General features: G+C 28.3%; 1 protein-coding gene across 1 annotated transcript; it reads right to left on the bottom strand.

Moving 5' to 3' along the window:
* Positions 1-6,375: 6,375 nt before the first annotated feature.
* LOC135923657 (chloride intracellular channel Clic-like) lies at positions 6,376-24,363 on the bottom strand. The gene is made up of 5 exons (XM_065458524.1): positions 24,204-24,363; positions 11,877-12,173; positions 9,179-9,283; positions 8,579-8,770; positions 6,376-7,411 (listed from the first exon to the last, which is right to left on the bottom strand). The coding sequence occupies exons 1-5, from the start codon at positions 24,249-24,251 to the stop codon at positions 7,148-7,150; spliced, it is 906 nt and encodes a 301-aa protein (XP_065314596.1). The 5' UTR covers positions 24,252-24,363; the 3' UTR covers positions 6,376-7,147.
* Positions 24,364-25,789: the final 1,426 nt, after the last annotated feature.

Here is a 25,789-nt window from a genome sequence, read left to right as displayed (position 1 = left end):
TTTTTCTTAAAAAATTGAAAAGGCTTTTTGAAATGAGTTTTTAAAGAATATACTAGTGTTTATATAACTTTAGACAACTATAAAACAACGTAGCTATGTATTTATCCAAATATATTAGAAACAATCTTCAAGTTGAGACTCAACCTTAGAGGCTTAATTCAATTAGCTTAGGCTAAAAGCTTAAGCCCCAATAGAGATGGTCAAAGTTAGATAATCTAACAACGCTAGAAAATACACAACTACTTTTTAGGTAAAACTTAAGGTCAATTTTATGGTAATTTTTTTTAAACTCATTTTATTTCGTTTGTATATACCTTATATTATAATAAATTTACAATAACTTGCGAAAATCTTTTATTTAATGTACATTTATTTATATTCCATTATAAAATGATCAAAATATATAATATTTTCATTTTTCTATTTTTGTATTGAACATAGAAGAAAAATATATAAATCGTATGGGGATTCAGATTCTCTTGATTTTAAATACTTACTGAGGGTGATTTAGAAAATTTTAAAATCTGGTTTAACCGGATATGTATTCTAGCATGTGTAGTGTATTTACCCTATAAATTCCAGCCAATTTCAGCCATAGATATCTTAGTTATTTTTAATTTATATGAAAAATCCATATAGAAATTAATATAAATTAGAAGTAGTTCAAAAGTTCATGGAAAAATTGGCTTAAATTTATAGGGTTAAATACTCTGCACATGCTAAAATACATTTCCGGTTAAACCGGATATAAAAATTTCCTAAATCGCCCTCGGTAAAGGATTGAAAATGAAGAGATTCAGAATCCCCATACGACATTTATATCCAGTAAACAATTGAAATTTTTCTTTTAATTTTAAATTATAAATTATTTTTCCCTAAAGGATTATAAATAACAGATAGCGTCGTAAATTAGTATCGCTATGACTAGTGTTGTTAAACTACCCTAATGAAACAGCGTAGCCATGTTTTTTTCTATCCAAAATATTTGAATCAATCTTCATGTTGAGGAGCTCAACTTAGTGGCCTTATTCAATTTTTTAGGCTAAAAGCTTGACCAAACCACAGTGGAGATGGTCAAAGTGGTAATTTAACAACATTAGCTATGACCCATACTTATTCACAATGAACGAACTTTCTGTCCGGATTCTTTCTACTTCATTCGCTAATTTTTTTCTTTCTCTTTTCTAACAATTTAAAAAATGTACCTTGGTAATCGCGAAAATTGGTCGGCTCATTCTTCAGGCGTTTGCCCAAAGAAAACCCGTTAACAATAAGGTTGTGTTTTAATTAATATATCTATTTTATTCCAAATTTGGAGCTTCTTATCTTATTAAACCCCGAAAGCCAGCGTGAGAGTTTTTGGCTAAAAAAAACATCTACTTCTAAAAGTTTAGCCAATTTTTATTTTTGCCGGCCAAAAAAATTTTTATTTTGTTTTAGAAGATCTTAAAATTAAAAAAGAATCCCCATTATAAATTATATGAAATGGATATATATCACAGTTAACATTTGATATAATTAAATATTTAAAATCAATTTATTAAGAAGATATTAGTGATTTTTAAAGAAGTCCGATTTAAAATGGAAGATAACAGCCACCTAAAGATTTGGCTCATAGGTGACAGAAAATATGTCAACACTATTTTTGCATAAAAAAGAAGGTTGGCTTCACTTTTTATCCGTGAAGTGTTTTCATCTATATTTAAGATTACTTATAATTTGATACGATGATTAGTTCTTTCCAAAAAAGCTTGCGACCACCACCCCCCCCCCCCCCCAATCCTATAATAAATTTGAATTTATTATCACACCTATGAATTCTAGTGTCGTAAAACGGCTTTTGAGCCGATTTTTTTAAAAAACGACTAACTCTATATTTCGTCTAGAATAATATTACGGAAGTCTGAAGATTTTTGTTTGTAAGAAGGAAACTAAGGTTTGGACAACTATTAGTGGAATCTCTAGAGGCTTAGCACAATATTTTTTCTGGCTAAAATAATGAGTTACTAACAACACTACCTGAATTCTCTCGGTATTATCTTAATTTTTTTTAAAAAAAATCGTATTTATAATATATAGTGTGGTTAAATTACTAACTTTATTCAACTATAAAGCAAGCGTAGCCATGATTTTATTCAAAAAATATTCTAATCAATCTTCAAGTCGAGACTCAACTTAGAAACCTCATTCTATTTTTTTGACTCAGCCACGATAGAGATGGGTCAAAGTTAGTTAATTTAACAACACTAATAATATTACAAATAGTAAATAAACACGATAATTAATTTATATGTTATTTGTAATTTAATTTGTAAATTAACAGATGAATATTAAAATATTATTTAAAAAAAAAATTATTTATAGATCGCACTAGCGAGACAACCCGTTGCAGTGCCATTAAAATTAATACGAGCATTATTCCAGAAATATAGCTAAGATAATTCAATCAAAGTATCATGATTTATATAGAATATGGAAAAAAAATTATATTCCCTAAATGATTCCTTAAAAAACGATTCATAATTCCCGGGTTTTTCCAAAACTGTAACAAATTATTGGTACAATTATTTCCAACATATATGTATTTTTTTAAATTTACAAAAAAAAAATAAATAGAAAGTGAGCCAAAAATTTTTTAAAAATGTTATTATATTTTATCTCGCAAGATGGCGTTATATATATATTTTTTTTAAAAAAATTCAAATTTTTACTCAGTTTCTTTTGTTTTTGTAAATGAATGAGTAATTTATTTTTAGATTTTAAATATATATATAACTATCCTAATTTACAAAATTATGCGATGAGCGTTACCAGAATATCTAATAGTTTGACAAACGATTTTTGTGATGACAGTTTTCTCTATAAAATGACATTCATAATGATTGACTAATCTGATAAATGTTTACACGCCATTTGTCTAAGTCAAGAACGATTCATTTTTTTTAAAAAATTTGAAGATTCAAATCTTTAAAATGAATCCTAATTCTCCGACCCCGGCAATATTAAGCCGCGTGATATATCCGTCCAATTCCAATCACAGTTAAATCGGGGTTTGAATATTTTTCTTTGTAAAAGCTGTTCGGGTTCCTGAATATTTCATAAGAGTGGATTAGGGCTTTTTTTCAGAAAGAACCTTTCGAAGTCCAGTTCTTATAATGAAATCGTCTTTAGAGACTATTTGAATTGATTTTATTTCGTATTATCTTATAAAATTTCAATATTAAAAAAAATACTATTATATTTTAACATTTTCACGAAGAATAAATGTTTTTTGGGGGTATCAAGCTTAGTAAAAGACTTCAAAATTTTATAACGCTAAACAAAAATAAAAAACATGTTTTTAACAAAGATATTTATTTTCTATTTTTTATAAAAAAAACGATAAAAGTATATTTTTATATTTGTAAAGTTTTTGAAAATATATTATTTTTGGTTTTAACAGCACCCAGCTCTGATGGATATATCCCGAGGGATAAAGACATAAGTACTATGGCTATCATTATCTCCTTTCATGGCAATCACGATTCGATAGAAATTAATGAGAGGAAGAAAAAGCCAAAATAATGCATCAGTCTAGTGTTGTTTATTATATTCGCGTAAATCATTTGAATATCAATTATATTTTTATATAATTAGTTAGTTGGTGATTTAGTATCGATGATTGTTAAGTATTAATTTGGATATGCGGTCTAGGAATTTATTTTTTTACGAACTTAAATATTTTTGTAATTTTCATCATTTTTTATGAATACATGTACTTGTAATTTTTTTTGCATATTAAAAAAATGTATGTAAACGAAAAAATTTTAAAATAAAAGTTAGTTATCTGGTTTTATAATTTGAAGAAAATCAGTGTTGGTGTGAAAAATTCGAGATATAAAATTTGGTTTAGTAAATAGGAGTCGTAAGGTTTATTAACAGAATTATTTAATTTTTTTTTAATAATACTAGGTTCCATTGGTCTTTCCAACGAGCCTTCGACAATTTCATTAAAATTTAATAAGGAATTGTAACATTAAACGACTAGTTTTGAATAACATTACTACGCAAGCTTGAAGATTTTGTTTGTAGAAGGAACAAAGGTTGCTAAAATATTAAGTTAGCCGTTAAAAAAACAACACTACATCTGTCGATATACATATTGAATCTCATGAGTTTTACCAACTTTAGATTCCTTTGGAAAAGATGCTAAATCTAAAATTGAAAAATGACTTGTAAATTAGTTCTTCTTTAATTTTTTAAATATATGTAAAGAATTTCTGGCCATCGCAATATAACAATTCCATTCCACGAACTTTTAATTTTAATATAATTTAGATTATTCCATATAAATTATAAATGGCTCAAAAGTTAACGGGAAAATTGTATACAATTCATAAGATAGGTATTTAAAACATGATAGAATATATTTCCTGGAAAATCCGATTTTTAAATTTAAAAAAGCAACTTAAAGTTGTAAAAATAACATATTGACGCTAACATACAGTGGCGGGTGGTTTTCGGATTTGGACCCCTCCCAGAGCAAAATTTTTTTTAAAGATTATACGTTCAAGAGAATTAAAAGTGACTTTATATCAAATAAAATTGATATTTATATTTTTCTGGTTTTGATGTTTGTCGAAGGATATTATATTACTATTGAATTATAAAGTCATTGAGAATAATCTACTAAACTATAATAACATATTATTGATGCATTAAAAAAATATAATTATTATATATTATAGAAGATATGGTTATGATTTGTAAGATTAACCCGGCCATAGACCGGGCAAAAGGGCCGAAGGTCCGTTAAAGCCCCCCAGGCTTTTATATGTATGGACCCCCTGTAAGGAAAATTCCTAGCTAACATTGTTAACATATATATTTTTTAAAATGCTAATTTAATTATATTTTTAATATTTTTTTAAAACCTTTATAAATTTCTTATATATAATCAAAAGCAAATAAATGTTTGAAACATTTAAATTATTAAGTTTTTTTTGTTTTACGATGACTATCATACGCTCGGATCTTTCAATTCCTTTATTTATACATCAGTGGTGAATTATTGTTGTTAAATGGCTGGGTTTTGAGCCACACTTTTAAAAAGATTTAGGAAGAAAAATATTGCCTAAGTCTCATGATTTTGATGACATATGTCTAGACCCTTTGTTCTTCTATGAACAAAATCTCCAGAGTTGGGCAATATTTTTCATGATGAAATATTGAGTCAATCCGTATAATATCCGCTAGTTGCTAAAGGTGCCCTTTAAAAGGTCTTGCAAATGGTGAGATTTTCCAAGCCCGGTACGGTTCCAATTTTTCTTATCAAAGTTGCTAAATCCTCCATTTTTTTATAATATCCTAAAGTATACACCACCGAAAAAAATAAACCAATCTTATTACGGCAATAAACACGAAATTAATGCTTAGGGGAAAAAGAAATCTCGGAGTAGTGTTGTTAAAAGATCTTTTTATAACATTTTTTTAAAAACCTGCTAAACTGGATATTTTAGCCAGAAAATATTGCCTAAGCCTCCTCTATCGCTAACAGATGACCAAAATTTTGTGCCATTCAATGACCAAAATCTTAAGGATTTCGTAATATTTTTCCTGGATAAAATAATGATATAAGCCGTTTTTAAAAATGGGCTCAATTTAAGCCCATTTAATATACACTATCCCAAGAGTAACAGTCATTTAATTTAAAAATTATTAAACAATATAAAATATATTCATGTTCTATATTAAGCATGCCAAACTTTTATTCCGGCCCACGCCTAATAAATTTTTTTCAAGATTTTACGCGACCCAACCCAAGGCGGTGGGGATAGATCTTTTACTACCTCTAGAAAAAAACACAAATTAATCGATCATGTCAAATAATCCAAATTTCTTATTTTTAATATTCTTGTTCTTCTCGAATCATTATAATCAGTTACGCAAAGTGTGCCGATACTTAGCAATCGAAATTTTATTTACCCTTTAACTTCTTTCTATCTTCTTCCTCTTAAAATATAATATAATAATAACGCGAAATTTCGTAAATCATTGATATATATATATATAATATGTAATAATTTTTTATAAATCTATAAAAAATTTCAAAAATAATTTAAAAAAAATGAAATTATAATATATTTTTCTTAAAATATATATTAAATTTTTTTAATTTATATTTTGAAAAAAAAATAAAAAATAAAATTACAAAGAAAAACGTAATAGGGTACAAATAAAGTTTCCACTTTTTATAATAAAATTTTATAAATACAAATTATAAACATGAGACATACTACAATTTTAACACTGACATTGAGTTTCTGTCGAAACAGGAAAAAAGAGATACCAAGGCAAATTATAATATAAGACAAAGTAATAATATAAAAAAAATAATTATTTTTTGATTTCTTTTTTTGGAGTGGGAAGTTTTAAAATTAAACTTTTTTGGGGTTGGGTCGCAGTGTCGTTAAAAAGCCCGTAGAGGGGTCGATTAAGATTATAACCAAAATAACATTTATGTAAAGCCTAGAGTAGCGATTTTGCGCGTAGCTGGCAGAAATTCTCCGATACATCTATCGCCAAATTCACGAATGCTTAACATAAATATTTATTACGGCTAAAATCCGCACCCAAATAAGGGCATTTTGAACAACACTAGAGTTGGGTGAGCTATCCTATCATTACCGCCAGATAAAATGATAGGAATCAGAGTGGGAAAAAATAGAATCAAAAAATTTTAACAGAAAATATGAAAATTTTTTATTATTTAAATTTCTTATAAATTTTTTTTTGAGAGGATAAATAAGATTAATAATGAGAGAGAGAGAAAAAAAACGAATTAAAAAAATATATATCAATATTCCTAGTTGTTGAGGGAAATGGAAAGGCTTAGAATATTTAGCACAAACGAGTGAAAACCAATGAAAAAAGTCACGTGTTTATAGTGTCACCCTCGCCCCCCCCCCAAAAAAAAATTTTTTTTTAAAGTAAATCGTATTTTTTTTTATAGAAAAGCACAAAAAAACCAAATCGTAAACAAATAAAATAAGGAAGAAAATAAAATATGCAAAAAAATATTATTCCAATTATCCCCAAAATTTATTTGTGTTAATTTCGGTCAGATGTTTTCCGGTCGTCAGCAGATGGGCGTTCTCGTAATCGGTAATCAATAAGGGGGATATTCGTCCTCTCCGTTGCTGTTAGAGCTGTGCAAACTGCTGTTGGTGCCGTAATTGCTGATATCGATGGAAGTCTGATGGTGATGATTGCCGTTGTCGATGCCGTTGGTTTTGGTGGGGAGAATTCCGGGAAATATTCCAGGGATGTTCGGGGTGTCGAGGGTGTACGTGGGTTGTTCGAGGGCTTCTTGCGCCCGAGGGCTGCCTATGAAGTCAGACTTGGCCTTGCCCCGGTAATTGGCTATAATATCCTAAGCGGGTAAGACGCCAAAAACGAATATATATATAATGTAATGTAATGAATTTATTCGAATAAGAAGGAAAAAATAAAGGGGAATATTTAAGCTATCGGAGCGTTAAAGGATTTGAGTTTTCCGAGAGAAATTGCGTGATCCACGCCGGATCGGATTGATTGTCCGTTAAATCTTACCCGACATCCGTGCCCGATATTAACACAAAATTCTCATTTGGTGCCCTCTGGCTTGTAAATCGTTAAAAAACTTTAAAATGGTTAAGATTCAAGGTATAGGAATGAACTAATATGAATTTAAATAAATAAGTATGCAAAAAAAATTTATGTATTTCGTATTTATTATTTGATAAAATCGATATAACTAATGGTAGAAGTTGAAAGGTTATTTAAAAGTAGTACAAAAATAAATAAATGAAAAATACTATTTATAAATACGATAAATTATGAAATTTTGATAACGACTTAATAATTAAATTTGGTTTACCATTTACGATCCGTTTTCGAAGTTGAATAAAGGGTAGGTGATTCAACGACACTAAGAAAAAAAAGGTGTCATCGAGAACTTAGAAAACAGCCGAACAGAGGAATGTCGAGAATAATAGCGGAAAAAAATAATTGCTCAGCCCAAACATTTAAGAAAGAGTGGTATAACAGCTGATTAAGAATAATGGAGCTAATATATTGTTTAAGCATAGAAAATTTTCCAAGTATGGAATTCTTGTACCAATTCGTTCATAAGGGGCTCATTGAAGATTTTTGCTAGATGACTTATATTTTATATATCCTTCCGTTTTCATTTCATTTTTTTAAAATATTTACTAATTGAACATAGTCATTCACTCGGCACGTAATTTGCTATTGTCAACATATTTTGACACAAAATCATTTATTTGAATTTGACTGGTCAAATATCAGTCAAATGACCGAATTGTGACTGGTCAAATACAAAACCCATCATGCAAAGAGGGTGCCTAGCCAATAATGAAAAAACAAATGGCGGTAGTGGCACAAAAATGGCGGGGGAGATGATCGAGCGTAATAAATGGAGAATAAAAGATGCGAAACTTAAATTTTAAAAAAAGTGGGGTTTGCCAAATTGAATCATTTCTCGGTTTTTCTGGGTTTGAAGTGATATTGATATATCTCATTATAATAATAATAATACCTGATCAGCTGGACACGTCTCCTTGAAAGCGTCGAGTTGGTACATGTTAGCTATATAGGTCCACAAGTAACTCAGGGCGTGAGGAATTTCGAACTTTTTGTAGGCTCGGCCGGCTACCCGTATATGCTGCAGCTTGGGCATCAGTTCACAATCGTATATAGATAGTTGGTCGCCACATAGGTAATTGGTCATCTTTCGGGGAATGATTATTTACAAAAAATTAACATGTCTAATTTCTCTGACAGCTATCAATCATTCTTTTGATTGAAATAAAGCTTATGAGAGTAAAAATATTTTTGTTTAGGGAGGGGTGCTTACATATTTACCTAGTGTTAGCAAGAAAGAAAGAAAAAATTTTCAATATTTGTTTTGAATCGCTAAAATGAAAAATAATATATATTTTGTATTCTTAAGAGGCGATCGCTTTCGCGGAAGCGGACAGACCTCTCGATCTTTCGCATCCGACGCCGCTCCAAACCCGAATCGAATATCCGGTATATCTTAAGCATGCGTTGTTACACCCTCACTCCTCCCCCTTACAGCTATCAATTAGTATCGTTAAAAAAATCGATACGCTTATTTTCAATTTTTTACAGTTACTTGATGAGCCAAGTGATTGTTGATTGTTTGAAGTTCGTAAAGGAGAGATTTTTCGGCCCGTTGTTCGCTCTCTTCGTTGGTAGCAGCTAGGAAATGGTTGAATTTCTATGATTGACATGTATACGAAAATACGAGTGACATTATAACAAACACGCTATATAAGATCGAGAAAATTTTTTTTAGGATAGGTTTGGGAAATACGGAATTAAATATATGTTCGGGGATTGAGCGGAGAGGGGGAAAACGCTTTCCTTCGACAGTTGGATCGGGCTAAGCCGTAAAAAACTCCCTAGATGGTCTCAGGTTCCGCAAATGACAAATTTTTCAGGCCCGCCAGGCCCCAAATTTAACTTAAGCCCGACCCGGTTATCCATCGATCCCGTAATCCGATGAATAGTGAGCATAAATTGAACGTTTCAACGGCGATTCAAAACGCAAATAAAAAAACACCGTTATATGAAACGTCTAAATTTAAAAACCAAAAAAAAAAAATGCTGGTCCAATTTGAGGGAATGCACTTCGAAACGCATTATTCGCGTTTTAAAACGCTGCGTTAAAAACGCTCAATTTTATCTGCGCTATAACGTCGCGTCTCAGTTAAAACTTCTAAAAACGGAGATATTATACATACAAAAATAATCATTTTTAATTAAAAAAAAATTAATAATAATTACAACACGACAAAAAGAAAAATATATTTTTACGATTATCATAATATTAGAAATTAGTTAAATTAAATTATAAATGGTGGGAATATAAAAGAACTCAAAAATAAATCTTTTTATATTTAAAAATCAAATTTCATTTTTGACAAAAATGAAAATAAATGGATAACAAGTCGGATACTATTTTATTGTTTCAGGAAGTTAAAATAATAATATAAAAAACTGATTTCAAGGTTATAAAATATTTTTTTTGTTCAAAATCCCATTAAAAAATTATAAATTTTATAATCGTATTATTTTGATATTTTTGGAAAGCAATTAGATGAGTAATAATCATTATTATTACTTTATCTAATATAGATATTTTGTTTTTTTAAAAAGAGTGTTTCGTAAATACGATCTTGCCCCGGCTAAATTTTTGGTCATTTTTTAATCAAGAAAAATAAATATTTTTTTTTCTTTCTTTCCTTCTTTAATCGTTGAATCATTTTTTTTTCAAAAAAATCCGCTAATATAAGTTCGTAACGGCCTTTTAGTGAAAGGAACTTATGTATATTAAAAAAAACAGCTGATTAGGGATCTAATTAACGCTCTTGGGATAAGACAATAACGTAATCGATTTCGTATCGGGATCGAAAAACAAGATAGCAGGTATGTTCTTGACTTTCGCGTTAAAGTAGACATCGGATTATATTTATAGTTTTTATCGGAGACTTGCAGAGGTACCATTTGTAAGGCCCGACCCGTATTTTTAAAAAAAAAATTTCCGGCCTCCGGGTTTTTTTCCGGCCCGAATTTTATTAAAATATATTTTATTTATTTTTGATTTTCACAGCTGATTTCAAATATTTAGTTTTTAAAATAAACGATCCGACCCGGTCCGGATATTTGTTAAAAAAATTAAAATACGGCCCGGGCCGGGTACCCGGGCCGGCAGGTCTCTGGTTTATTTTATTTTTTTTGTGATTTATAAAAAAAAAAAGAGAAGTCCTCCAAATTAAAGATGACACTTTTTTTTAATTCTTCATCCGCGACAACAATCTAAATTGATCACCTAAATATATAGACAACAAAAAAATGGATCCACAATAAACAAAGCGTGTATCTAACTACAGATACTTTTATAAGATTGTATCTGGATATGGGTATAACAGAGACATAGATTACTTTTAGCCATTTTATTTAAAAGATAATTTTTTATTTTTATAAAACTTAATAAAAAAAGTTTCAAAAATTTTGAACCCAAGGGGAAAATGTGATCTTTTTCATTTTTCTTTTTGAGAAAATAGCTTTTAATTTTAAATATAATATTTAAGCGAAATAGAAATATTTTGTATTATAATATTCAGGATGGCTCGATAATTTGAGATATAAAATAAAATACACTTTTTTTTTTAAAAAAAAAACAGCTGATAATATCATCGGAGACCTGTAGCGAGCGGTGCCATTTGCGCGGCCAGACCCGGATTTTATTTAAAAAAATTTTGGCCCGGACCGGGTTTTATATTTTTAGGCGTGTACATGGGCCGCAGATTTCCGAATATCATTTTGGCGTACGTTATAGATACAACGGACAGATACATAAGCTCACTTTCAATTTTAATCGATACCGGTGGTCGAAACCTACCTACCCCCCCCCCCCCCATTCCTAAAAAAAGAAGATAATTATTACCCTCGTATAAATAAAATGATAAATATTTGACGTATCAAATTTTTATTAGCAGGCTGGCAGGCCTAATCCAAAAAAAACGAACCCTTTTTTTAATGAATTATTTGTACTCAATTCTTAATCGAATAATTACCAAAAATATACTATTCCTACTCTAAATTGGTACTATTAATAGCAAATTATGCTATTCGTTTTCCCATTTTTTTTGGTAACAATTGGGTATATGCCAAAAAAAGGTTGTATCAGCGTACTCTTCCGCTAAAACCCGCCATTCCAGTGAATAGCGGGGGCTTAACTAAGGATGGGGTGAGGATCCTCACTAATCTCAAAAATAGAATTTTCAAAAAAAAAAAATTTTTTTTACCGAGTAGACGTTTTCGATCTTCTTTTTGACATTGTCGCGGCTGGCGAACATCTCCGGATCCGGGAATTCCTCCCTCAGGTGATCTAGGATCCTCTCTTCCGGCATGGCCAGATCCTCGTTGAGAAGGATGGGCGGCTGGCTGTGGGTGAGCTCTTTGATTTCCTTAGGGTACTGTTTCATGTTGACCGTGGTCACGGTGAGGGCGAGCTCGTTGCTTTTGCTCTTCTGGTAAAGGACCATGAACCATTTGTGGCAGAATATGCAGGCACCGTTGCGGACCCCGTCTATGTTAGATGCCTAAAAAGTAACGAATGAGGAGAAGGAAGGAGATATAATATTGATGATATACAGATACATTAGGTATTTAAGTCGGATAGTATAGGTTAGTTCGATATCGATATTGTAGAATTAGATGGTAAATAAATGAACATTATCATTTGAATAGGGTTTTTTTTAAATCAATTTGGCATATAAAATTAACATTCACAAAGTTTGGGCTATATAATAAAGCCGGAATTGTGAATAAAGTTATTTTCTTAATTCAAGATATCACTGGTTCAATTTCTATTACATTTTTAAATAGTAATCAATGACATATGAAAGAGTCGTTGAATACAAATCAGCTGGAGCCGCCATTTTGGTAACCCATATAATTACAATTTCTATTTACTTTTTAAGTCGTAATCAATGACATATAATAATACATAGACTGACGGGTGTATTTCATATTAATGCACTTAAAAGTGTCGTTGAATGCAAATCAGCTGGAGCCGCCATTTTGGTAACCCATATAGTAATTATTCTCACGTTAAAAACTACTATTTAAATAACTTGCTTACTCATTATCTCGATGATCAGGCGACTCTTTATTAAAGTTTGCGTCAGGCATAGGAAATAAATTGGCCTCTCGTTGAAAATATTTTTTAATAATGATCACGGGTAACCAAAATGGCGTTCCCAGCTGTTTTTCATCGATGTTACACTTTTTAATGAATGCGGCGTCAGTTGTGGTATTATTATATGTCATAGGTCGTAATATAACACAGATTTTTAAAAAAAAACGAAAAGAAAATATAAAAGATATTTTACCAAAAAATAGCGAATCAAAATAAATGCAATAAATTAGGATTAGATAAAATTTTTCCAGAAAAATGATAATTTTTTACTGTATAGGAAGAGGAGTTGGCTAAAAGGAAATGCTAAAAAGATTGGCAAAAGCTTTGGGTGAAAAGAGCTTCAAACTTATTTATCGGATTATCCAAATTAAATAAGGATTTCTTTATAATGGGTGCAAAAACCAACGCACGCCTCTTTCTTCTTTTCTTTTCTCTAGCAAGAATGACCGGAAATTATTTACCTACACTAGGCACAACGGTGCCACGTACAGGTGACCTGATAAGCAAAAAAAAAGTATCTCCAATGGCGCAATGATTGATGAAGCTACTAAATTCGTTGACGAAGGAATGGATTAAATCAGCACTTAGATTCACAACGCGTCGGGTTACATCGCGTGCGTTAGAAGGTGTCCAATCATAAAATTGGGGCTAGAAAGCGTCAGATTTTAAGTTTACGTTTCGGACAATGTCTTCGATGAAATCAGTCATATAAAAACGCTCCGCCCTTGAGGACTCTTCCGTCACGAAAACATAAAAGGCCGTAGCGGGACGCCTTTCTCATTCGTTAATCGATAGAGAGAGAGCGGCCAATAAATGATTTGAATTTACGATTCTTATAATTTTTTCCTCGAGGATATGCGTATAAGGTAATTCATAATTTTAAAAAGTTTTTTTTTTATAAATCCACTAGGTAACCAGATTTTATATATTAAAAAAATCATATTTCGCTTTTAAATAACCATTCTATTTCGCATTTTATTAATAGTGATTTTTTTTTGGCTTATTTCAAATCTCGAGCGTTAGGAAAGTAAATCACGTGATAATTTACGAGGGTGCGACTTTTCCATTTTTCCCCGTATTTTTTTTTAAGTTCCCGAGGGAAGGCGAAACTAAAAAATATTCCCGCTTCAAATGGGAATTTTAAAAAGGATTAAAAAAATTTCCCCCGGACTTTCCTTCGTTCCTTCCACATTCGCTTTCCCGAAGGGAGGAGAAGGAAGATCAATATTCCTCGAACAGAAGAAGGAAAATACAAATTTTAATAATCCCGAAATTTAAATGTCCCCTCTCAAGGTTAAACGAGAGCCACTTTTTATTTTTTATCGATTCTTCGCACTTAACTGCTACGTTTAATAAATCGAAATCAAAGAATGGAAGTCAAAACCTCAAAAAAAACACCTAACAAGCAAAAAAAATAAAATTAAAAAATAAATTCAAAAAAGACGGAGAACGGAGAATAAACTCCTTTCATTATTATTTTCAATCTTTTCTTCCTTATGTTATTAATTTAACGTGTAATTAAAAATAATATAAAATATAACTTTTATATATTTTACTACATTTTACAATTACAATTCTCATTATATTATATTTTTAAAAATGTAAAATTTTCTTTACATTTTACAGGTGTATTTTGTTTTGTTTTGTAATTTAATTTTATAAAATTAAAAACATAAAATTAAAAACATATGGTATGGGATATTTGGAAAGAAGTAAAAAAAAAAAAAGGAAAAGATTTTGTAAATTCACTCATTTTTATATATTAAACGCGGATAACCCATATAATAGATAAACCCTTGTTTTGTTTTTTGATTTGCTGTGTGTTAGATAGAAAAAAATATGAGAAGAAAATTTAAAAAGTTTTTTTGTTTCTATTCAACAATGACATATAATAATAATAATAATACATACCTAGATTGACGATGCGATGAAAAACAGCTGGGGACGCCATTTTGATTACCCCGTAAATAGTTATTAAAAAGATTTTAAACGAGAGGCCAATTTATTTCCTATGCTGGACGAACTTTATTAAAGTCACCTGATCATGAAGATGATTAAGGAAGCAAGTTATGATTACTATATGGGTTACCAAAATGGCGTGTACAGCTGATTTGCATTCAACGACTCTATCAAAATGAAACATCAATCTATATTATATGTCATTGGTTTTATTAAAATCTGATTTTTAAAAAATTATTCTTTTTTCGGTCAAATCCCCGAAATACTTCTATTCCTTTCATTTTGGCTTAAGATCTGTGCCAAATAATTCGTAATCGTTCTTCTTCTTTTTTTAATTATGCGATGGCACAGAATGTAGAGGAATATATCTATTCGAAAACGTGATTGACGGGTGGGTCAGTTGTGGACAAGGTTGGTCCGATATTTAATTCAATCCATTTTTTAACGTTATCGAACAAATACTTCTTAAGAAAAAAAAAATAACATTCCAAACATTCAGCGGGTCAGCTGGGTTTAGCGGACAAAAGTAGAACGCACCCCCCTCTCCGCCCTAATTCACGTTGATAACTTCGAGTTTATTACGTCGCGTTACACGTGCGAGCTTGTACCTTAATTTGGCTTCGGCGATTTTCTATTACCGCCCCATATTAAAGAATAGCGGTGGAAATCTGCTAAATCGGGGACGTCTAGGGGTATTTAAGGTAAAACTTACATCATATATTATTATTTTTCTAAAAAATAGGTTAGTAAGTAACTACCTAACATGTTTACCGATATAATTCCTTTCAGCTATTCTTTATCCTTCCTAATCCGATATTAACGCGTGAAAGAGTCATTTTTTAGTTTAATCGAATTAGAAGGTTACACATTAAACTTTTATATTAAATATCGATTTTTTAAAAATTTCCCATTAGCTTTTCAAATGCCATTAGTTTTAGTTATCAACTTTTTTAAATATATAAAAATGAAAGTAATCATTTCCGCCGTTTTAATTCGGGTTGGGGAATTTTTAAACTCTATTTAGCGGAAGTCGAAACCGATTTTCTAAGAGGAGCCCGAACCCGCCCCGGGTCAGTATTACCCCGAATTCGGTGGGTCGCACATAAATAGGTCTCATAGGTCTCCGTTTGGTTTATTAGCAAATAGCCCGAAAAGGGTTAAAGAATTCCAAATATTTAGCGTAGATTTATAAAAATGATCTTCCAAAGATTTTAATCACCGAAGATTCCTTAAATGAAGATTATTTTTTTTTAAGAATGCTTCGAACAAGTTCCTTTTTATTTTGATAAAATTTTACTTAAATTTAAAAAACTTTTCATGTTAAAAAATAAATTATAGGTAATTTTTATGCATAAAACCTTTTTCGATGTTAAAAAAAAATGATTTAGATCTTCTTACAAAATAACTAGGATTCTCCCGCTCAAAATTTTAGGCACAAAAAAAAAATTGATTTTGATCCAAAACTTTGATTAATCTATAATTTCCCAACTTAATAATATAATAAAGAAAATTATGTCTTTCAAGACAATGCATTTTATATTTATATCAATTTATTCTATGTTTCAAAACATCAAAAAAAATTTTTTTTTAGCAAACCTTCAAAACTTTTAATGAAAGATAAATAATTGTCTCTTTATATTATCAATTTTAAGGTCTATTATCAATTATTCTATGTTCAAAACATCAAAAAAAAAATTTTTCCGCAAACTTTCAAAATTTCTTCGATAAAAGATAACTAAATTCTCTTCAAGAGACATTATCAATTTTAGGTCTGTATCAATAATTATTCAGTGTCCAAAAACATCAAAAAACACGATCTTTTCAAAATTTTCGATGAAAAAATATATCTACTTGTTTTTTAGGTACATTATTAAATTAATCTCTTTTTAGAGCCATGTTTTAATTAGTAATTTTATATATTTTTACATATTTTTATATAGTTGTCTTTTAATATTTTAGTGTTTTATCATTTTTTTAAAATTATTACCAATATCAATATTATCAAAATAAATTTTAAATTAAAATAAGTTTTATTATTAAAAAAAATAAATCTTGTCCAGAAAACATTAATTCTAAGTTAAAAAAAATTTTAATTCAAAAAAAATATCTTGTATCTGTATCTGAAATACTTTTTTTTTGAAGAAAATAAAAAAATAATCTAACGGTTAAAATTAAAATTCTTAATATTTATAATTTTACATAAAATATAATTATATCTTAATTCAGAATTTTAAAATAAATATAATATTTTTTGAAGTAACTGTTAAAAATTCTTAATATTTATAATTTTTACATAAAATACAATTATATTTTTTTAAATATAAAATAGAATAAGATCACGGAGAAAATTGATTCTAAGAAGAAAAAAAATCCGAATTCAGGGAAAAATATTTTGTAACTTATCTCAAATACTTTTTCTAAAAAAAATATAATATTTTTTGAAGTAACTGTTAAAAATAAATTATCAATATTTATAAATTTACATAATTTACATAATTTACATAATTTACAATCATATTTTTTAAGATAAAATAGAGTGTTTGTTAAACGGTTCTCGGCTATCTCAATATTTTAGCCAGAAAAAAATCATTAGTAGATGATCATGCCTTTGTACCAACCCATAGCAAAATCTTAAAGACTTGCACATACTATTTTTTTTCCTAATAAGATATCGAGTTAGCCCTTTTTTAACAACACTAATAAAATACATAAGGAAATGGGGGGGGGGGGGGGTAAAACATTAGTAAGAAAAGTTTATAAAAAGATCAATATTTACAGGTAATAAAAAAAATATTAAATTTTTTAGAGGGAAAATCAATTTTCATCAAAACAAAGGGGGAAAAAACGTGTCTTTAAACATTTTATAAAAGGATAAATTAAATCGTAATTTATATTTAAATTCATTTTAATTTTATTACTATCGGGTCAAAGATTAATATTAAATTTAATGTCCATTATTTGGAGATAAAAGCAATAAAAATAGGAAAATGATATATTTTATATTTGTTTTTAAAAAAAAGCAAAAAGCCGGCATGAAATATAAAAAAAATATAGAATCCTAGTTTCCTTGGGGATAGTTAGAATCGCGCTATATTTATTTTTTTTTGCATTTTAGAAAACTCCTTTAAAAAATTAAATAGACGCTTCGAATTAGTGTCGTTAAACCGTCTCGGTTCGATTCGGGCGGATTTTAATAAAACGGGTATACTCGGTATTTTAGCCAGAAAATATTGCCCCAGACCTTAGTACCCCACCCTTCGGGCTCTTATCAGTTTTTAAAAAATCGTGTGCACGATAAACGCATTAGAAGACCTTAATCTAACTAGCTAGCCCTAGTAGTAACACATACACATTGGAGCGGTTCATTTATAAAAGCGCTTTATTAAGTCTAAATAAAATTCGAAAATCTTTTTCTTAAAACCCAGAGATCGAACCCGAACAGAAACCGGGTGAAAAACCCGTTATTTTTTTAGATATTCAAACCCGAAATTCTTTGCAGTCTAAAAAAAAATCATATAAAAAGTAACGCCGTTACTTTACCGCACCAATTATGTTACTTCCATATCTCCTAGCTGCGGAAATTGGAAAAAGACTAGATAGAATAGTATAATCCTCATCCGGTAAAAGATATTGTAAAAAAAAAGATATATCATTGAATGAACGGCAATTTACATTTAATTCTTATTCGAGCTTACTACCCAACATCAGGATTTAAAGGCGGTTATTAACTATCCACCCCGTCCTAGCTCGATAAAACTAGCCGCAAATTTTCTCGCCGATTATAGGGAATTAATGTTTACATCCTCTGAAAGTGTAGAAATTATAGAATAATGTACGTTCCCCTGAAAGAAAGAAGGAAAGAAAGAAAGATAGAAAGAAAGAAAGAAAGAAAGAAAGAAAGAAAGAAAGAAAGAAAGAAAAACCCTCCCCCCATCACCCACTCCGCCAAGCATAATGACTCAATTATACAAAAAAAATTATATAGATAGCAATAAGTTATATGGCAAAGAAAAAAAATGAAAATTAAAAATATGATACACACATAGCAGACATATGAAGATCATGTTATAAATATAATATTTTATGTATTTGTTAATAATAAAAATAAAAAAAATTATTTTTCAAATTTTGTATATAATAGATTATAAGATAGATAATCATAATCCTATAAGATACGGAATTTATTTGATATTTTTTTTTTGTAAAATCTTTCTTTTAAAATATATATTCATAATAATTGAAAGGAAGAAAAAAATAAATAAATGAAAGAAAGAAAGAAAGAAAATAGGAAAATGGAAAAATTTTTCAATAGGATTTTGCCTTTGAAAAAGTAACAAAAAAAAATATAAATGAACTTTGAAATAGAATACTTTATTTTAATTTTTTTTTTCAATAAAAATTATGATATATTTTTTATAAAATAAAAACTTATTAAACTTTTAGAAAAGGATAAATATTTTCATCTGAAACGATAAAAGATTAAAATTATTTGAAAAGGAGATGAAAAAAAAAAATTTCTTGGAGAGATAAGAGAAAAGAGTTAATATAAGTTAATAAGATAGAAAGAATATGGGGAAAGATGGCGGCTGGGATAGAAGGGGGCATAAAGAGATTGATTTACAATTTACTTATATAGTAGGTTAAACGGTTAAGAAATTTTTAAAAAAAAAACAGACCCGGGGTTAATGGCAACGGGGAGGAATGGTAAGTTCTAGAAAAATGCGTCTATATTATTTTTTGAGATATCGGTCATCGGCATTAGATCAGATAAAAATGGTGTCTTAAAATTTTTTTTATGTGAGACCTGCAGAGGTACCATTTGCACGTCCTGGCCGGGCCCGGATCTTTCCGGCCCGACCCGGAAGAATATATTGCAAATTATTTTTAATATCCGGCCCGAGTACTCGAGCCGGGTTTAGGGCCGGGCCAGCGGGTTTTTGATTTATTAATATTTAAGAGAATAAAATTTATGAATAAATTAAGAAACTATCCTATATAAATTGAAGTGATATACAATTAATCAAATAGAAAATTTATTATTTATGAATTAAATTGATTTCTTTAATTGATGATAAATTTTATCATTTATTTAATATATTAACTCGTATAGCCAAATATTTTGATTTTACAAAATTATAAATAATTATTACAATAGATTTTATATTAAACCTAACTTAATAATTTTAATGTTTTATTAGTTGGTACAAATATTACCAAATTAGCCGAAATTATTACTTTGTAATTGAATATATTTTATAGGATAAGTAAATGATAATATAAATTAAAAACTTAAAATTATTTGAAAAATGTTATAAAAATATAATAATAAAAAATAATTTATTTTGTAAAAGAAATTCATAAATTACTTTAAGAATTTGTAGCAAGTTCATATTTATCATGAATAGAGTAGATGGGATTCTAAATTGCTAAACGATTTTTTACTATATAACTGTTATCAATTTTATATAATTTTATATATTGAATTTTTTATGTAAAATAAAAATATTTGATTTTATTTATTGAAACTTAAACGACATATAACATGTCAGTCAGTAATAATAAAATTAATTTCTATATTTAAATAAATTCGGGCCGGGCCGGGTCGGTAAATTTTTTTAAATCCGGGTTCGGGCCGGCATTCATGGCCTGGTTTGAAAAATTTGGCCCGATGCAGATCACTAATAAGTATATCATTATTTTTAAATGACTTATGTTTTGGATAATAAATAAATTAAAATATGTATAATGAACAATATCGGAAGAGGTATTGGGCCGATATCGATTGAATATCGGCAATATAGTATCTATTCGATTCGAGTTTTTCCATTTTTATATTTTATATTTAAAGAATTTAATTTTCGGATAGTATCAATACGAAATAATATAATTATTCGATTCGAAAATTGAATGAATAGATTTTTAAGTGGTAAGGTAACCTTTTTGTTAAGGCGTGTACCGATTTCCGCGACGAGAACGTAACCTTGTTTTTTTTGGGGTGAGGTGAGAAATTAGAAATGCGTGCGTTAGTTATAAAATAATGTTTTTTTTTAAAAAAATTAAGTCGCGATTAATCGGAAGCGGAAATAATTTTTTTACGAAGAAAAGACGGGAGAGCAGTCATCTTTTTTTTGGTAGCCAGGATTCTAAGTGGCTATATATACGATTTTAAAACCTTGCGAGCAGTAACATGGAGCAAGATAGTGGAGGGGGGGGGGGTTTAAGATCGTTAAGGGGTAGTGGAAGTTGCGAGGAAGATATATTTATTCGAATAAAGGTAGAAAACGTGAGGCTGGGGGTGGGAATGTAAATGGCGTGAAGAGAATATTCGGCAAATTTTGATTCCCGCTTATTTGCCTGGGTGATAATATCGCCATTGGCATTTTGTAGTTTTCGCGTCGGCTTGTTACCATACTCAGCATCGGGCTGTTGAAAGAAGGGGGAAAAAATATCTTTTTGGATATGGGTCCCATATTAGTCCCCGAGGTTTTACCCTAAATAAATGGGGAAAGCGGGGAGGGGATATCAACGCGTTGCCAAGGCTTAGCCAGATCTTTTTCTCCGCCCGCCATTGGCTTGAGCCGAATTGCGAGATTAGGTATTCTGAACCTAACCCTGAATGTTTATATCACCAATATCGCAAAAATAGGTTTCAATTTTTAAAAATGGCGATAAATTTAAAATAGTAAACAACAAGTTCAAAATTATATACTATTTACATTTTACGAGGGGATTACGTTGCGAACCGGAAGGGGGTGGGGGGTTAGTAAATATAATTTTAATCAAATAAAAAAATTATACCAAACACTCCTAACACCTTCATCCATCCCCCTACACCCCCCCCCCCTAAAATAAATGAATATAATATTTCATAAACCGTATCATTATATTTTTGTTAAAAAAAAGGTACTAAAGAAGTAAATAATTTTTCTTACAATAATGGCAATAAAAAATGCTTTTTTAAACAAAAAACGTAATCAAGCAAAGAGCCTTCAAAAATGGCTGTTCTAAAACAGTCCAAAAAAAATCAGCTGGCGAAAAAACCGACCCCCCAAAAGTTTTCTTCCCTTCCCCCCAAATCTCCAGAATAGGCGTCTACGAAATAAGCTATTAATAGATAATGCTGAATTTTTAGAATACGTCATTAAGTTGATTATAATACCCCAAATTATCCAAAAAAAATTAGGGGCAAAAAAACGACCCTCCAAAATTTTATTTCTTTAACCCCACCCCCTACGAAAATCCCTGTCTATGCCTATGAAATGACAGGCATGTTAATAAAGATACATTTTAAAATTCCTTATTAAGTTTATTTTATACCTCAGGTTACCTTATTACATTTTCTTAATTTTTTTTAAAATAATGAATCATTTTTTTTGTAGCAAATTTTTATTTTTAATTTATGTGACTAAAATATTTTTTATATACTCCCCCCCCCTATATTTTGAGAATTATTATAAAATTTTTTCATTTTTTTTAGTCAATTAGCCTAATTTAACTTTTTGGCCAAAATGTGACGTATAAATTTACTAGAACAGAAATTGTTGCGAAAAAACAAAATATTGCGATACGATATGATAATTTATAATATTTTTTTCTACATCATAAATATTTTAAAATATAATATATATAATAATTTTGTATGGGAAATAAATATGTAACTAATATATCCAGTTACATTTTTGTGATATAGCTAGATGCATTTTTTTGGAATCTAACAACAATGTATCTGATTACTTTATATATCGCAATAAATAAAACATAAAACCCTTCTGCTATCTATGATCAAAATCTCCTGGCTTCCATAATATTATTTTGGCTACAATCTTACTTGGGTCATTTTTTAAAATCAACCCAAATTGGCCTTTTTAAGAACCATAGTTGAGAATGACATTTAAATGATTCAGTATGAAGAAATATAAATTATATTCAACTTACACAAATACCATCAAAACATTCAAGCAATATATTTAAAAATATGTTGGCTAAGCTTTGAAATAAAGCCAATATTAATGTTTAATGTCTCTTATGCCTTGTCTTTATTATCAATGTCACCTAAGTGGCAATCTATGGAAATACTTTGGATACAAAATACATTTACTAGAGTAACTATAACAAAAATTTAAACAATCACAACTAAATAAAATTAATTGATAGTAATATTTTAAAGATTATATTTTTCAGATACCAATTTTTGAAAATATTTGATTTGTTTAAAGTTAAATACAAATTTTTTTTATTAATAAGGCAATTTTTTTAAGGGCATGACTAAAATAAGCGCCCCCTATCAAAAAAGCTTAATTTAAATTATATTAGACAGAATCGTATTTAGTTTCATAAGATGAGTTAGAAAATGTTTTCAACATAAAATTTTAAAAAAAATTTAGTCAAGATGAAATTAAGTGTTTCAAAATCTCAATAAGTTATAAATAATTTATAAACTTAGTATTAACATTTTTTAATTCCTTTTAATAAGTTATGATTCTACATTAATTTTTTATATATTAAGCTTCTTTGAGAGTCTGTAATAAAATAATTTTTTAAAAATTTTCCTATGTCATATTTGTTTTAAATAAAAATTAAAGCTAAATACGATTCTGTAATAACATAATTTAAATTAAGCTTCTTTGATAGGGGCACGTATTTTAGTCATGCCCTTATACAAAATTATTTTGTGATTTACAAAATTTTAATCAAAGGAAATTTTTAAAAGAGAATAATAAATAAATTATATTAAAATGATACATAAATAATTTATAAAGTAGCTTGCAATATATACAAATTTGAAATTTAAAAAAAAAAAATTATATATAAACAATTAGTTATATTTAAAGTAATGTAATTGCTAAATAAATGATATATATATATATCAATATAAAATGGGTTATCTTGGGCAAGATTAATTCTAAGATAAATGAGTAATCTATCGTGAGTTTTGTTTAAATTCAAATGAATTAAAAGCTAAAAAAAAATATACTATGAGTTTATAATGAATAAGTCAATTAAATGGGATAATAAAAATGATAAGATATATAAATTGATCCCTCCAGGTTATTATACATTCATAATTTCAAAAAAATAATATTTTTAAAAAAATTCTTGAATATTTTTATTGAAGCATTGTCTGTATTAATGAGATAAAAAAAAAATTATTGCAATTAATAGAGTAAAAAATGATAAATAAAACAATTGAAATGCCAGAATAAAAATGCCAAATAAAAAAAAATTACAATAGTATTTTAATTATAATTGGGAAAAAAATTTTTAGTATATTTAAAAAAAAATCTAATTAGAATATTTATATTATAACTACAGGGTTTTGTAATAATAGTTTATTAGGTTCAATAATATAAGCATTTACTAATATAAGAAAAGGGTAAATTACATATTATATATATAAATTTTTTAAATTTTATTCAAATATATCTATAAAAATATTGGTAGTTTATGTTTAAATATATTAAATATAATTAACCTTAATGAATAGTTCAATTTCAGGCTTTTTACGTTCAGATGTCATCATATATGCGAATTTAAGAATTAGCCGCCTCTAATTGTAGTCGATAGAAAAATTGTATTACCGCATGTGATTATATGGTATGTAGTGTCTGTTAATTTAAAATATAGAATTAAATATTTATTTAACTATATCTAATTTAAAAAATGTTATTTTCAATATCAATTTTTATATAATTAAATAATTTTAATTTAACTATATTATATTATAGAGAAAAATAATTTATTGTACAAAAATTGAAGATATCAATATAAGTAATAAAATAATAATAAAGTTTATCACAATTTATAAGTATATATATAAATAAAATTTGGTAAAATTAATTGTATATAATAAAACATTTGAATATTATTTTAACAAAAAAATAAATTATATAAATCAATTTAGTATATATTATTATTTAACAAAAAGAAAGTTTATATATAAATTTTCCCTTAAGTGAGCGGTGGGGTGGGAACAGCATCTAATTTTTTTGAGGGAGTAGTCTTTTGAAGGGGGGTAGACTAGAGTAGGATAAATTTATTGGGGGATTATTTAATAAAATTTTAGATGAAATATGTATTGCTGTAAAAATTAAACTTTTATTATAGACAATTATAATACAATTTTATTAATCATCGATTAAATCTATATATTGAACACAATCATAGACATTATTTTCTAAATAGAACAATTTATAGATTACTTTCTGCTATCCCTTTAAATATAATTATTTAGGGTAAGAGATTCTATCAGTAAACACATATTCATGATGCTAAACATTATACTAAAATAATGCAATGAGTTTTATTTACCATTACTGAGATATTGTGGCAAGCACGTATCTCTAAATGTTTAAGATAACAAACCACAGATCAAAAATAAATATAAATTTTTTAAATTTTACTATTCTAATAGGAATAATCATTTTTTAAATAAATTAATTATCAGAAAAGAGAATAGTTTGATATATGTTCTTTTATTAATACAATTCTTATTAAATAAATTTTAAAAAACAATCAGCTCTTTCAAATTAATACATCTGTAAAAGAAATTGTTTTGTCAAAATAAAAGTACATATAAAATATGTAAAAAGTTATAAATAAAATAAATAATATATCTGATGTTTTATATAAAACAAAACGCATCTAAGCATAATTTCACATAAACTCATTAATTCAATAAAAGTTAAATTGAACTTTTCCAGACCCATGCCAAATATTAAAATAAAAATTTAAAGAGATTTGCGCTCTTTTCACTATCTTTTTTAATTCCTATAAGCGTTGAAGCAGAAACTAGTTTTTATGTGCACACAGGTAAGTGCAGTTGTCATTTGAAATAAGCCCTCATATATCACCTTTTACCCAATTTGATGGACGTGAAACGAATCAAGCATACCTCTGCTGCTTTCAAAAATACAAAAAAGGGCGAAACGCCTTAAACAAAGACGAATACATATCTAATATTAAATTAATATATATAAAAATTAAACAAACCTCATGCCATCCATTCGCCTGCCTTCAAGCCGCTTTTGCCCGGCTTCGGTCATATTTATGTTAACAAAC

This window comes from Gordionus sp. m RMFG-2023, chromosome 2 (assembly GCF_954871325.1).
Source record: "Gordionus sp. m RMFG-2023 chromosome 2, tfGorSpeb1-WG-v2, whole genome shotgun sequence".
In the NCBI taxonomy this organism is placed as follows: domain Eukaryota; kingdom Metazoa; phylum Nematomorpha; class Gordioida; order Chordodea; family Parachordodidae; genus Gordionus; species Gordionus sp. m RMFG-2023.
Note: the sequence above shows the minus strand (reverse complement) of the source record. Positions and strands in the feature narration are given on the sequence as shown.

Excerpts from the sequence above, each read along its gene's own strand:
- LOC135923657 (XM_065458524.1), bottom strand. The coding sequence starts at position 24,251 with ATGATGACATCTGAACGTAAAAAGCCTGAAATTGAACTATTCATTAAG. Across the intron at positions 12,174-24,203 it reads AAATTGAACTATTCATTAAG|GCATCTAACATAGACGGGGT; the intron begins GTTAATTATATT and ends GTTACTTTTTAG. Across the intron at positions 9,284-11,876 it reads AGATCGAAAACGTCTACTCG|AAATTCAACCATTTCCTAGC; the intron begins GTAAAAAAAATT and ends TGTCAATCATAG.